This window comes from Sinohyriopsis cumingii, chromosome 5 (genome assembly GCF_028554795.1).
Source record: "Sinohyriopsis cumingii isolate HCF-2022 chromosome 5, ASM2855479v2, whole genome shotgun sequence".
NCBI lineage: Eukaryota > Metazoa > Mollusca > Bivalvia > Unionida > Unionidae > Sinohyriopsis > Sinohyriopsis cumingii.
In genome coordinates this window covers 8,602,106-8,617,532 of record NC_142965.1, presented here as the reverse complement: position 1 = coordinate 8,617,532, position 15,427 = coordinate 8,602,106, and the positions used below count along the sequence as shown (strand labels likewise).

At 34.4% G+C, this 15,427-nt stretch overlaps 1 protein-coding gene across 2 annotated transcripts in view; it reads left to right on the top strand.

The window, feature by feature from the left end:
• LOC149798602 (uncharacterized) overlaps positions 1-12,540 on the top strand; it is a 41,463-nt gene extending 28,923 nt beyond the window's left edge. For both annotated transcript variants that reach the window (XM_089957423.1, XM_089957422.1), the window contains 9 exons: positions 1,491-1,511; positions 2,525-2,833; positions 4,202-4,216; positions 4,416-4,553; positions 5,688-5,799; positions 6,847-6,953; positions 7,296-7,307; positions 8,846-8,962; positions 12,276-12,540. In XM_089957423.1, the coding sequence (XP_089813549.1) occupies positions 1,491-1,511; positions 2,525-2,833; positions 4,202-4,216; positions 4,416-4,553; positions 5,688-5,799; positions 6,847-6,953; positions 7,296-7,307; positions 8,846-8,962; positions 12,276-12,400 (956 nt within the window). In that variant the 3' untranslated portion in view covers positions 12,401-12,540. The remainder of the gene's footprint in view (positions 1-1,490; positions 1,512-2,524; positions 2,834-4,201; positions 4,217-4,415; positions 4,554-5,687; positions 5,800-6,846; positions 6,954-7,295; positions 7,308-8,845; positions 8,963-12,275) is intronic.
• The last annotated feature ends 2,887 nt before the right edge of the window (positions 12,541-15,427 follow it).

The window sequence follows — 15,427 nt, the reverse complement described above, 5'->3', positions numbered from 1 at the left end:
CATGATTTGCTTACGCTGTACATACATGTTGAATTCGCTTCGGATGTATTGCAGCTTTGCCAACAATTAAGACGACTCCAAAGACGACTACAAGTAAGTGCTCCATTATTGGAAAAATAAGATTATATACATTGCTGTTGAGTAGATACATTTATAGAGGTAATCAGCCATGTAAAAAGATAAGAAATGTTAACTAATTGGCCCAGACATCAAGAACTTAACCCTTCTCGCATGCATCGAAAATATTTCGTACACCTATTTAGATTTTGGTTTGTATGAGCTGGAAATCCTTTCAGTTCAAACACAAGTAATACACAATACATTTAATATAAATCTGGTACATATTTTTAGGTAAATCAATCTTTGTGAAATATAATGCTTTGGGTTCATTGTAATAATGGCTTTCATAATATGAACCAGATTTGCATGAAAAGCCCTAATTATTCCACAAAATACATTCTTAACAAAAACTGATCACTATTCTCTCTACATATTGTCTTTTCTTCATATTTATGTTGCTTTTCGACTTCAATTGCTGAATTATGCTTATCAAACGGTCTGTAACGGACAAATTTCCTTTTTGCTGGTTCAGAGAAGCGACTCATCCAATGGAATATTTTAACAAAGATTGACTCGGCCAGAAAGCTATACTGTTCTCCAGTTTTATACAGTCGCTGGCATATAACCAATATCTTCATGATATTTCCATCGTCAGGTCATATATAATGTCTGATAGTTTCGGATTTTTTTTTTGTATTGAACAATAGTAATTATGAACTCTTACGTGGTTTTACTCTTCACCTTGTGACTGAAGCTTTGTTTCTTCCTGTGGATTAATTTTGTTTCAATAGCATAAGCGTGTTACTAGAAAGCATCTCTCACCAACAGTGTTTTGTCAACAGGGAAAGGTCATTTCCCCGTAAACCTGTTTTATTTGAAGACATCGTTAACGCTTACTGGCCAACCTCTCTTTCTTCGGATATCTGACAAGCAAAGTTCAAGGATAAGTGACAAAGTAGTTTTATGGATTTTGAGAAGACTTAAAATATGGAAATAAAACACAATGAACCGACGGAGTTGTCTGAATAATCCTAATATGCTGAGATAATAGCATGACATTTTATCGGTAGCTTTATATATATATATATATATATATATATATATATATATATATATATATATATATATATATATATATATATATATATATATTGCATCTGAGGATTATATAACGCAAATTAAATTTTAAACAATCTAAAACACAATGATAAATTGTGACAAAATGTGATTTAGAACATCTAGTTATCTATTGCACTGTCTCAGAGAGTCACGGTATAACAAAGTTCATCAATCTCTCTGACATTATGTCGTTGCCGCACATGTTGACGTCCAACTAATCAGAGAGCGTGTTACAATGGCGGATGCATTATATTAGTTATTATTTTGCTTTCGGTTTTATTGATATATTCCTTTGTGTTTTCATTTCACAGCTATTGCGACTACCACGCAGCGTAAGTACATCCACTTACTATCTTTGCTTTGTATTCTCAGAGTAGAAATTCTTGGTTAGTGTTGTGATCGTGTTAAGTAACACACAGTAACTTTGGAGCTACAACACATGTATATAAACTCACAAAAGAGCAGTCATATTCTACAAAACAAAAAGGTATATTTTGTTCTAAACTAGAAACCTCTCATGGCAGTTTTGAAGTATAGCTAGCTATTTGGACCAACAATTCACATATTTCTTCCTAGCATAGTCTCCCGTGGAGACGTCATATGGTTCCAAATTAGTAAATAAACAGGTCCTGAAACGCTGGTGAAGAAAGAAAGAAAAAAAAATTCAATTCACGGAGATTATTTTGTTGTTTTTTACATAAAGAGGTTGTTGTTGTTTCATTCGAGACGAGTCAGTGTTTTTTTTTTGTTACGTATTGTTTCGTATTCAATTAAAAAGATGTGGTATTTCTTTGGGATAATCAAATGCATCAAACGCTATCGCATGTGAAGAGCGGAGTAGATCTGCAAACCGCAAAGATCTGTCCACAGTTAATGATTTTCAATCGTGTTCTTTTTTTAATTATAGGAGCTGTGATTTGGGAATGTATTGATTTTAGATTGCTCGACTAATTTCCTCCAAATTATTATTATTATTATTATTATTGACAAAACACATAATGACATATTTCGTCCCTCTTTAACATATATCAATGTACATTGAAAGTTTGTTTTACTTGCATACAATTTGTATTTCCTAATACAATTACTGCATTATATATTTCGTACGTGATTTGTAAACAAATAATATTAAAAATGAAGTATATGCTAATGCACAAATATCTTATTGACTGACAGTTTGTTTCAATCATAAGGTGAGGGAATTAAATAAAAGGGTGGGTTTTAATTTCTCAGTGCCATAAAATGAGAGAAATGTAGAGGTAAAGTATTATGTTAGTGATTGGAGACATGGTTTGAAAATAACACATCATTATGTATACTAATACATTACGGTCATATGTTTTAGGATACTGTGATTATGAAATTTACAACGATACATCCATAACTGCCACCGACTTTGGACTAGTGACACAGACAGTCAATGGTCAGAACGTAACTGTAAATGAGACAGTGAGAGTTGCAAAAGAAGAGGCCGAATGCAAAACCATCTGCGAGGCTTCTATCCTCAATGACGGCTACGAATGCTGGGCCTTTTCATTCAATTCTGTTGTAAAGTGTTACCTGTACTACTACAGCCGTCCAGTCACCATCATCAATATACCCATGATCGGAAACAAAACGGATACTATATTGTACCTGAAGCGCTGCAGCGATGGTAAGTTTCCTGTTCTTGGTTATTTGGATCTTGCGAACGAGTCGAAGTATGAGGACAAGCTATAAAGTAATTGAAGGTTATTTCAACTGTATGGTTGAAGCCAAATTGTCTATACATTGAAGACTTGTCTATACACTGAGGAATTTTCTATACATTGAGGACTTGTCTATATACTGAAGACTTGTCTATGCATTGAGCACTTGTCTATACACTGAGGAATTGTCTATACATTGAGGACTTGAATATACATTGAGGACTTTTTTATACACTGAGGACTTGTCTATACATTGAGGACTTGTCTATACACTGAGGACATTATATGTCTTGCACAAGAAGCGTTGTTTCTATTGATGTCAGCGATCACTTCTCATAAAGACTACCATAATACTTCCAACGTGTCGTCGTAATTAGACACGTACCACGCTATTATCGCTGTATATATTAGGATTAAGGATCACAAAAGTGCTCATTTCTAGTGAAATCTATAAAACTAGTCAAATAATTCTGCGATCCTTGGCGGGATGAAATTATGCGAAGAATGTCATACTTTTAAGTTGAAATGAGCACATAAATTAGACTCTATTTATTGAATGAGAAATACTTATTTTATATGACAGAATCGCAGATATGTGTAGTGAAATTACTTCAAAATACATTAGGAGGAATCAATTGTGACACCTTTCCTAACACTCTCGGCATTTTCCATCACATGCTAGGAAAAAGCCTTGCATGTGAATAATGATCATTTTAACACTGATGTTACGTTATAATAATTTTATTGACGTCACAATGCCTAGATAAGATGTTATCACCGACAGCAATCTAAGCAGCTGTTTGAGGCTACTGAAACCAAACTAATTTCTTTAACGTTTCCACTGCCAATTTGGAAGTATAACATTAAAAAAGTAAGGGTAAAAGTATTTCATTGGGTTTTGAACGTGATCGAGCGTTATTTCAACACCTATCATTTATATAAAACTCAATTTTTCGCACATCTAGTCGGATGTTCCTCCACCAAAACTTGCCAGTTTGGAAAATTTCACTGTGATTACTTCCGAGTGTTATTAAAAGACTCGAAAAATCTGGTTCACTGCAGAAAGAGACAAATATGTTTCAAATGATGGGTAGATAACACAATAGTCATGCGATAAATCAATTGCATTTTAAATCATCAGATATTCCGTTGTTGGGCAATACGATCAGTAGAAGGAACGCAAAAAATTAAATGAGTTGCCTTTTATTTATTTAATTTAAATTCATCTGACGTGTTCATTAAGGGCGTTTTTAAAGAATGTTAATAGAAAAATTCAATAAGATTATCACATGCCTTTCTACATCTAACATAATGTGCTTTTATTCTATTTTCAGATCGTGCAAGATTTGGTAAGCATATAAACACTTCTCGGGCTAACACTTCTGTTAAAATCTATCTTTTTACGCCTGTCTCTGAAACAATTATGAAACGATTGCTTGAATTGTATTTTGTTAATACCGAAATCTACTAAGGTGTTTTTCTTTTATAATGCATGCTTGGAACGTTGTCAGGGTTATGTTAGTCTATAAATATAATTCATGTTTACAGGTGGCACGACAGTTTCGACACTTCCTCCTGGTGTACCCGTCACACACTCGCCTTCCTCGTTCAACAACGGACCGGGTGGAATAAAAGTCGTTAATGGCAGTAGTTTCACAATCAGCGGTACACCTACAAATGGCTCAGGTAAGTAGGAATTGTAATGAAAATATATGCATATATACTGAATTTTCTTTATAGAAGGCATTTGGAAGTGTACATTTTTTTTTTACCTCACACTAGTATCAAATTAAAAAAGACAACAAGTGTCAAATTTGCATTTTCTTAAGTAGGTTATCACGATTAAGGTGCAGATATGGATTTTCAATACACATTGGAGAAAACAGGTTTGGCGGATGATAAAAATATCGGTCATGGTGATTAATTCTCACTTTGCAAAAAATGAATCACATGAAGTCGCGTCAAGAAAGACAACAATATTTCTTAGTATGTAAGCGGTCATACATTGCACATGAGCTCAACAAACGTCATTATTTACTGATTTCTTGGGGGGCCCCGAGTGGCCGAGTGGTCTAAAGCGCTCACCGTTACGGATCACTGCCATCTCACCTCTGTCTGCGTGGGTTCGAGTCTCGGGTTCGGCCTATGTGGGTATGTGAGAAAACTTGCCAGTAGCTTCTCGTGGGTCGTTGGTTCTTTCCGGGGTTTTTCCGGGTTCTTCCTCCACCAATAATACTGGCCGCCACGTATAACCTATCTTGTGCTGAAAAAATGGCGTTAAACCCCGTAATAACAAGAACAACAACTAATTCCTTGGTACAGTCGTTAATGTCAATAGTCATTACCTTACCTATTGCAGTATTACTATCACTCATGACAACTGCCATAACGGGAAATCGAGTGATGAATGTACAAAAATTACCCTAAGTAAACACGAGAATTAGAATTAACAAAACTAGTCTGGACATTACAGTCAGATGACTTATCAAACAGTGTATGAAACAATAAAAAACTGATAAAAGTGCAAAACATAGACTACCAATAAAGAACAAATGTACTATGCAAGTTTCATCGAAGATCTCTCACCGATGCATGTGAATCATTTTATGTGAATCATATTGGATAAATAGTTTCATTTTTCCTGATGATTAAAACTGCAAGAGAACACACACACACACACACACACACACACACACACATCTGCAAAACATCTACTGTTACATGTAAACAATAGGGAAGAGACTTGGTAATTGAAATATCTCATACAACGAGCCATACCAAACTGCCATATTGATGAATCAAGACCAATTTTCGTTTCAGTTTGTTTCTTCAATAATCAGTCCTATGCACTTGGTGTTAGATGGGCGGATGGATGCCAGTTCGAATGTGAATGCACTGACACCATCTCTAACATCGCTTCCTGCACAGATCAGTAAGTGTGGTATTAAAACACATTTATTCATTTCATGATATCTCATGGTTCATTTAAAAACTCCAATACCCATTCGTATATTCTTTACTGCAAAAAGTCTGCTAATCTAACCAGATAGTGACACAGATATAAGCATGCTATGGAAGATGTTACGGTCATTCTCAAAGCATTATACATTTTGAGAAACAAATATTTTGCATTCCTCAGATTAAAGCAATGTATTCGCACAAGGAATATATAAGGTGCTGTACATTGATTTCACTAGTCGTTGCTAAATATATTCTCAAGTACAAGGATAGCTACATACTAACATTTACACCCTCTGCACATAATAAATCTAAGGCATTGTTTCCTGACTTTGATTTATAGTTTAAGAAACAAAAATATTGCAGCTATGTGCATAGTATCAATTTCATTACGATTTGTGTAATTGTAACATGAAGATGGTGGCACTTACGTAGCGCAAGTCCTAATTTTCTAAGAATGTCAAGACGCGTTGCATACCATTATCTGGTTTTACACGTCTTCTTAAATACTGATACTCCGATATATTGTTTTTACTGGGAAGAAATTATTTGCATTACTTGTTTTGAGAATGATGGCATCTTAAGTTGTAATGGCCTCGAATTTCTTTCGTAACTCCATGCTCTCTATGACCTTACTGTTGCTGGTCTGATTAATGAGCATATTAGGTCCTTTCGAGTTACGGAGTAAACACATATTTGCAACCAGTGAGCATTTTTTAAAAAATAAATGCCATCTTTTAGTACGAAAAACACATTTAGTTTAAACCCTCGTTATGGTGACTTTCACATGCAGGTTTGGTTGAAACCATTGGAGAGAATCTACTTTTCGTACAGTGTCAATCATTTTGATAGAAATAAACGGACAAGAATAACAAAACGAAATAGAGAGGCTTGAGTCATGTATAAATTGTTGCCTAGCAAATAAATAATCAAGGAAATATATTGTTGGGTTGATAGATCGATCAGTAGTTAGGTAGATAGATACTGGAACATCATGCGTCTTTTTCACTGTTTATTGTAGATGTCCACACTACATAAATTATCCAAGCAACTGTTCGCTAATCAAAACGAGTCCGGCTGATTGCTGTTACTCTCTGAATTGCACAGACATGATCGATAATACGAATGGTAAGTCACAAGCAGCTAGAAAATAATCTTGATACCCCAAAAGTTAACCACAACGGTGACAAAAATACCACGTATACAAGCAATCAGTGCATTATTGAATTTCGTAAGAGGCCGATATAAAATATTGCTGGTTATTTATGTACAAATGTAAAATATCTATTATATAGAATGATAACATATTTGTTCTCTACAGTGACAATCAAAATATATAAGTTCAAAATCCCTCTGACAATGTTTGTAAGTCAAATGATTATCAGTGAATTAACACTGTACGTTGCTGAAATCAGTCATTAAATATTAAATTAGAATAGCATTCTTATATTTACATATTTTTTTTTTCAGGAACAGAGCAAGGTAATATTCTGTCTTGCAGCTACATACACGTAAACATTTTTGACATCTTCAAGGTTACATTAGTCTGATAGGAGTTTCTAACACAGGAATAGGTAAAATTAAACTAGTCAGATGGTAATATTAGTAAATTGTACACTGCTTTTCGTTTTTTTTTAATGTTCCATCTAAGGGCTCAGTAATGTATAATAAATTGGATACGTCCCATTGCACATAATGGGGTAATCAATTTGCCCAGGGATGTTTTAAGTGATGATGTTCCTTCTAAGGGCTCGGTAATATAAAATAGACTGGATACGTCCCATTGCATGTAATGGGGGTAACCTATTTGTACAGGGATGTGTTAAAGTGATATGTCCCATCTAAGGGCTAGGTAATGTAGAAACAGACTGGATACGTCCAACTGCATGTAATGGAACTTGTTTGCCTTGGGATGTAAGTGATGATGTTTCGTCTAAGAGCACGGCAGTGTAGAATAGATTGGATAAGTCCCATTGCATGTAATGGGGGTAACCTATTTGCCCTGGATGTGTTAAATGATGATGTTCCAGCTGAGAAGGTCCTGGAATTTTTATAAAAAAATAGGTTCATACATAAATACTTTTTATTAAAAAGGACTTTACCCTTTAATGGATACATCTATGTTTTGTGTACCTATTAATGCCTAAGCTTCTAGGCACCGCATGTCCATGTCTGTGTGTGTGTGTGTCCATGATTGTACTGATGTGCCGTGAAACCCCATTTATCCATCCACCCATACTTGTTTTATGTTGGTTTTCACAATAAAGAAATTTATAGCCTGATTCATATGATCTGTACAGACAGCGATTACGAGTAAACAAAATATCACTAATTAGTTAATTAACTAATTAGCTGTAAATATAGTGTAAAGGTGGAAAAGCTGAAAGAAGACAGATATCAGTGGATATTGAATGATCTAGGTATTTGTTTCAAGGTATTTCAACATAAAAAGCTAAACCAGGTTTTAATATCACTTTGTTAGGTTGCTCCAGATGAAGCCCAAAAACTACTAACTCTAGAACGCAGCTGCTATCAAAATAATAAGTCATGCAAATGCTCAATTAGGTGCATACTCATAGATAGGTGCACGCATACATATATAAGATCACACAGATGAGCGAATAATTTGTTGTATTTCCGATGACATGGATACATATATGACACATTCCTTTTAATTATCCTTACAATTACACGTGTTAATATTCCTAACGTTACCGTGGATAATAATACAACTGAGTTAAACCTGTGCTTGATGTATCAGACACTACCATACGTTTAAGAGACGAAATGGCAAATTAGTGAATGTGCCGGACTCACCACCGAAAGGGTGTGGGTTCGAATCCTATCATCTGACCATCATGGGTCAGTTATCGCGGTGTGATCTTGGGCAACGCACTTTTCTCCAACTGCTTCGACACTACATATCCAACTTGTGTTGCTAGGCAACAAAGCACCAAACAAAACCAAAAAATGTTTAAGCATTCCTACACTGATCTAACTGATGTTACTATGTTTTACAGGGAACTGCACAAACAAAATCGATACTTGTGATTACTATGCGAAGTCTGCATGTAGTGGTATCTATCTGCCGTGGGCCAAAGCCAACTGTGAGTTACGGTGCAACCTGTGCGATGACGGTAAGGCACAGACCACTTAGTTTATGACAGGTGGGAGGGTTTGTTTTACTCTTCAGCCAGTATATTTCGTTTCTTATTCTAGAGAAGAAACGGATATGTGAATCAACAGGTAGAGTAACTCAAATGAATATCACATAAACTAAAGTGTTATTGTTCACTTAAGGGCGGAACTTCCCCCAAAGCACCTACACCACCAAGATGAACAAATGGTCGGTGCATATTTATAGACATATTTTGTGCAAAACAATACATCTACATGGTAATTTAGAAAATGTTAATTAGGATGTTGCAGTAATTAAGATGCACTAACACGTCAAATTTCTATTTTGAAAACGCATTGCTTCGAAGAGACCCCCCCCCCCGAGAAAACCCCAAGCAAGCTGTGCAACAAAGCGTTACAACTTTATCATCTTAAACTAAGTATCCGAAAAGAGCAAAACCAACAAGTTTTGTAAAATTCGACATATATTTTATTTCCACTGAATGCAAAGTTTAAATGCAAAACGAACTAACGGTATTGTGAATTTAATAGCAAATAGTTCTAAAAGTTCTACCACAAGTCCAAATGTATAAAGTTCCAAATGAATTCCTGTGGTGATCCAAATAAATTCCAATATTGGATGTACTGATGTGCCTGTAGTCTCGAAAGTGCTTATGTGACAATGAACTTGAATGCCGCGATGTGGTAACAGTGTTTTGATGTAACTCAATACTTTAATCCAAATGGTACTTGAATGAATTCATAATAATTCCGAATTAACGATTTAGTCTAAGAACTATTAATGAGCACTTTGTAATTCCAGTGAATAATTTAAATAAATAAAACCCACAAAAATTAAAAAGTGAAGACAACAATAAGACTGATCCCAGTTCGGATGTTAAGGTAGAAAGAAATAATGTTTTAGGTAAACTACATTGATATGAAAAGACAATACACATTCATCTAGCCAGCATGTGGGTTAGTTACATTTCTAAAATATTTAAAGCTGTCACTAAGTTTAGGAGCTTCTGAGTGAAAAACTAATGTCCTAGATTCAGATTCAATAAACATGTTAAATTCCAATAATAATGGTCTGAATATTTAATCAATAATCATATAGAAATATTAGGTATGCATTATGTTGTTTACAAAATATATGTCACTAGTCTGGTAGACCATTACCTTGATTTTGGACTCCATTTTCCTTCAGTAAAAGAAAATGTACCAAGGTTAATGAATTTGTAGCTTAAAAGACCTTGCAAATTAAACACTACTTAATATGTATGCTTTGGGACGGAAAACATCATACAAACACATAGTGATAAATATCTTAAAACATGATACCTTCTAAAACAAACGTAGACTCTACGTTTCGTTTGGTAAGACATATAATTTTGTTATATATTTTAATTTTCTTAGTTTAATTATTCAAAGAATGTCTGAAATTCTACATCAAAGATAATACAAAAATGCATTTTAAACAATGACTTCCAATTATCCGAATGGAATCAAGGGCACTCTTACTTGTGATTGATTTGTCACATAAACAATACGGGTCTCTTTCAGTACACAGGTAGTATTAAGGATGCGGTTAATAACACTATTATAATTTTAACCGATTAGTGGAATTTTGTTAATAGAGGAAATAGGTTTTGCCATGTTCTAAAATCGAAATATTCTCTACATTTATACATCATAGCATAGAGACATATCTATGCCAATACGTATCAAACAAAACACTTCAGTGATATTTACCATAATTCACAGATATAGAATTCCAGATATAATTTAAATAATAACTATAACAATATTTAGTTTAACTGACTAGCAAAAATTACCCTAATTCTTTTTTAAAAATAAATGTTCAATTCATACATGAAAGGTTTTACAGCCTAATTTATTTTGTTCTCAGTCAATTGTATGCTTTAAGAAAGAAAACACTATCAACGCCCCTTTCCCTAGGAAATCCCGAAAAATATCATAATCTTGCGAGAGGTAATATAATCCTTCATCTTCACCGGTGCAGGGTAGAAAACTTTACGTCCGATACGATTCTTTGCCGAGTGTTTGAGGGGGAAAAATGACTATGAGAATTAAATTGTCTGATTAAAATACAATGCATAATGACAGATTATATTTTTCACATTCTTAAAAGAAAAATGAAGGTCGAAGTAACTTCAAATGGAGCATGCTGATAGAACTTTCAAAAATAGCAAAACCACCCATCTAAACTTTTGTACGTTAAGATGGAGCATTAACTGCCGATTGAAACTTACAATGTAAGCTTTAATAGACTTTAAAACATATAACAACGTTTACAGAACTGTGGTTTGGGCCGCTTAGGTGATGGCAGAGTACATACTCCTTGATCGTGTACTTCTGGTAACAACAATATAAACATGAACATATCCACACAGATTAAAGTCATGATATGGATTCATCTTTTATTTTAATTTATTTACCGAATATTAATGTGAATATGGATTATAAATAATTAAAAAATATAAAAACGCTGGTTTCCACTTGATATCGAACGAAAGAAGCTGCACTTGTAGCTAGATAGATCAGTGCGAAACCCCTTGTTTGTTGGACGTTAGCGTAAACCTTCGTTTTAGTACGGAAATATGTTGCAATTAATGGCTATTTTGATTATTGTGAAATAACGATCAACTGATAATGAAAATAATGGATTATTTCATACTTGTTTGCACTCTGCTTGAAGTAGAAATGATGAAAAATATTAGTCATATAATACATAATATAGATATCTTCCACCGAAGTTCTACACAGACAAACACTATCATACACTGACAAACACTACCAAACACTGACAAACACTACCATACACTGACAAACACTATCATTCAATATTTAACACTATCATACGCTAACAAACACTATCATACACTAACAAACACTACCAAACACTGACAAACACTACCATACACCGACAAACACTATCATTCAATATTTAACACTACCATACACTGACAAACACTACCATTCACTATTTAACACTATCATACACTAATAAACGCTATCATACACACGTAGGAATACGAGATGTAATTGATGCTAGCCTATTAAAATGTTAAGTTATGCTTGTGAATAAGTGAAATATATTCAATGCCTACACGAGAGCCGATGTGATATATACCTAGTCTTAAATATGGAGTACGCTTCATTGCTCTGCATAAAACTATATACCGTTTTCAAAAAAGTATGCAACAATTTGTGCTTCCATTTAACACGTAGTTCAAATGGGAAGTATCCGGTTTAATTAGTATTATATATAAACCAAAAGTTTATTTTCTATTTTTCTGTATTTACCAGGTACCAAAGAACCGTGCTATGACGCCTACTCCTTCTGTGGAAGGTTCGGACCAACTTTATGCACGGATTACTTTGGATATGCACGTCAAAACTGCAGGAAATTCTGCAATTTATGCGACTCCTAGATCGCTTCATCGCACAGCGAAATTAAGCTGACATTCGCTTCTTATCTATATCTGTATTAGAATATCAAATTAGCATCCACTTGAGCACGTGACCCGTGTGAGTGAAATAAAGAAGATGACTGTAGTCCATCATTATAATTGCACGTACTTTGCTTGTTTATAAGATTTTTCTTCCTACGTAAATCACAACACTAAGAATGTAGAGGTTACACAAAATAACATTCAGTCTTTTTAATCAAACACTGCCATAAGTATTTTAATTAGGCTTATCATACTCTGTATTTTAATTAATAAAGAAGGTTGTGGTATTGCTGACACAATGGACCTAAATAATTAATAAAGAAGATTGTGGTATTGCTGACACAGTGGACCTAAATACAGTGTGCTTTTGGGCAGGAATCTTTTTCAAAGCAAAGTTCAACTCTTTTTTTCTCTTCTTGTGTAAGATACGAAGAAACTATCTTGAGATATGACATCTATCAAGAGTTATTAAGAAAAAGTGACACTTTCTCCTCTTACAACTTTTTTGAAATTGGAGAAATTATGTGACGATCACACGGCAATGTATACACATGAAAGTAGTGAGAAAGACAGAATAAAGAAATGAAAGAATATCGTCTAAGTAATATACAAGATTTGACAAAAAACAGTATTCAATAAAACGATATAAAATGTGACATACAAGCACATAAGAGAGCATAGAATGAGCAAAGTGGTGTCAAATATTTGTTATGAAAGAATGAGAGAAAGGAAAAGAAACCAAAAATACGGGATTTAGCCACACGCCAATACATTTATTACTATTGTACAAAAAACAACTAACGATCAGACTAAATTACCACAGGAATTTCGAGGAAGAAGTCAAATGTATAACATGGAATACCTACAAGAAGATATTACAAGGAAATAGGTAAAATATTCGAGGTAGAGTATAGAAAGCAGAAAACAAAATACAAGAAAACATAAGACCTTTAACGTAAGAATTGGAGCAAACGGCTTTTAGAAACAAAATATGCTAGACAGTCATAGTTCACCTTTTCTTCCATCTCAAGGGTCCGAAATAATCCTAGAATGAAACAAGAAAGCATTTTTAAAGTGAGATCCCTGAGAAAAAGATTGTAATCGCAGAATCTTAAACGAATCATTTTGCTATACTATTCCGTTTGCGTTTCGATTAGTCATACATTCTTTAAAGCCTAAAAGGATAGACGATTAAGGAGGTTTTCATCGTTCACGTAGAAAAACAATACGAATGCCTTTGTTCCTAGAATCATTACAACTTCAAGACGATGAGTTGCCATTTTAGCCTATAAAGAGGCGGATACGTTGCTACGCGCATATAGTTTTAAGGGTATTATATTTTATCCTTACCTCTAAATCAACTAATTCCTCTGATTTGAACGTGTTTTTCCTTCAGTCAGCACTCCGCTTCAATAAGAACTCTTTGCTTAATTACGTTTCGAGACCAGAATATTGACTTTCGACCAGTTCATTTAATAAAATTTAAAAAGTTGGATTGAACTGAAAATTGTATCTTTCTTTCCTCATAATAAGTTTAAATATTTGAATTAAGCAAACTGTCTCATTTAACCAATTACATTTTGTGTTGATATCAGCTGAGGAGATTCAAAATGTTAATTGGTTAAGTCATACATTTGTTGCACAATACATTCCTTCAATATTTTGTATCAAATCGATCCAGTTAGAGATCAGATAGATCCACGTATGGTCCATTATATCCAATTTGTATTAAACATATCCAAATATTTTAGGAACAGAATACCATAAGAGTCTAAATATAAAGGCATGGGTACTTGGATTGCTCTGTGACTGCTTGCTTTTGTACACGAAAATACCGGTAAAAAAGAGGAAGAAAGAAGAGAACAACACACCAAAATCAATTATTTGGACAATTCATATGTAAGACCCTGTATAGTATTAATACAGTTATTGCTTATTGTCAGATAACTACATATTCTTGTCAATAGTCATGGCGTCTTGGAGGAAGAAATAACTCCGCTGGTAAAATGTGAAATGTACCACTCCCAACGACAATAACGATTGTCATGGAAAGGAACTCAGACATCAGTGGAACTGTATCATTTACTTTCTCAAACAGACTACATATGCATTTTCAAAGCTATTGTAGTAAATCAGATCGATGGTAGTTTTCAATACTAAAATCAAACTCTTGCGAAGACATTTACGGTACAAAAGCGACGTGTCTTATATTCAGTCACGATGTATTCTCTTTTGTTTGTTGACTGCTTCCAATGACACAATAGTGCGGTATGCTTCCTCCAGACTACTGTCTGTAACTAGTTCTTGGACATGATCTGAACTGACGCATACTCTCCTGATGTCTTGCATTACCGCTTGTAACCAATCTGTGCGTGGTCTGCATGTTTTCTTTTTTCAGTTGGGTGGCATCCATGTTACCGCCTCCTTCGCGATTGTTTCATAATCAATCCGCATTACATGCTCAGTCCATCTCAACCTTCGTTCCCTGACTACGTCATTCAGATTGGTTTGTAGTTAGCTCTATGACCATTTCGTTTGTTACCTTGCCTTTCCACGGGATATGCTCTTTACGTTTTAACCATCTGCGATGTGCTACCTACAACATCATAGAGCAAATGTTTTTCATTGGTCATACCTCAGCTCCATACAGAAGTGCTGAAAGGACCAGCTATTCTTAGAGTCTCACATACACTTTAGTCGACATGGTCGTGCTTGCCCAGATTTTACCAGCTTCCCGATTGTGGTGTTTGCTTCACATAGTTATATTGAGATCTCTTTGTCACACCCTCTTGTTTGATAGTACTGCACAGACAGCAGAACGCATCATATTCCTCCATATCTTCACCCAGAATGTATATCTTGTCTTCCTTTGTCCAGTTTCCTCAATTTTCTACTCTCATTACAATACCTCTGCATTAGTCACATTTAGTCTGTTTAGACAATAAATCTATATGGGCAAAATATGGTTCAAATGTCTTCAAGTTGCGAAAACGTAATGAGAAAGAT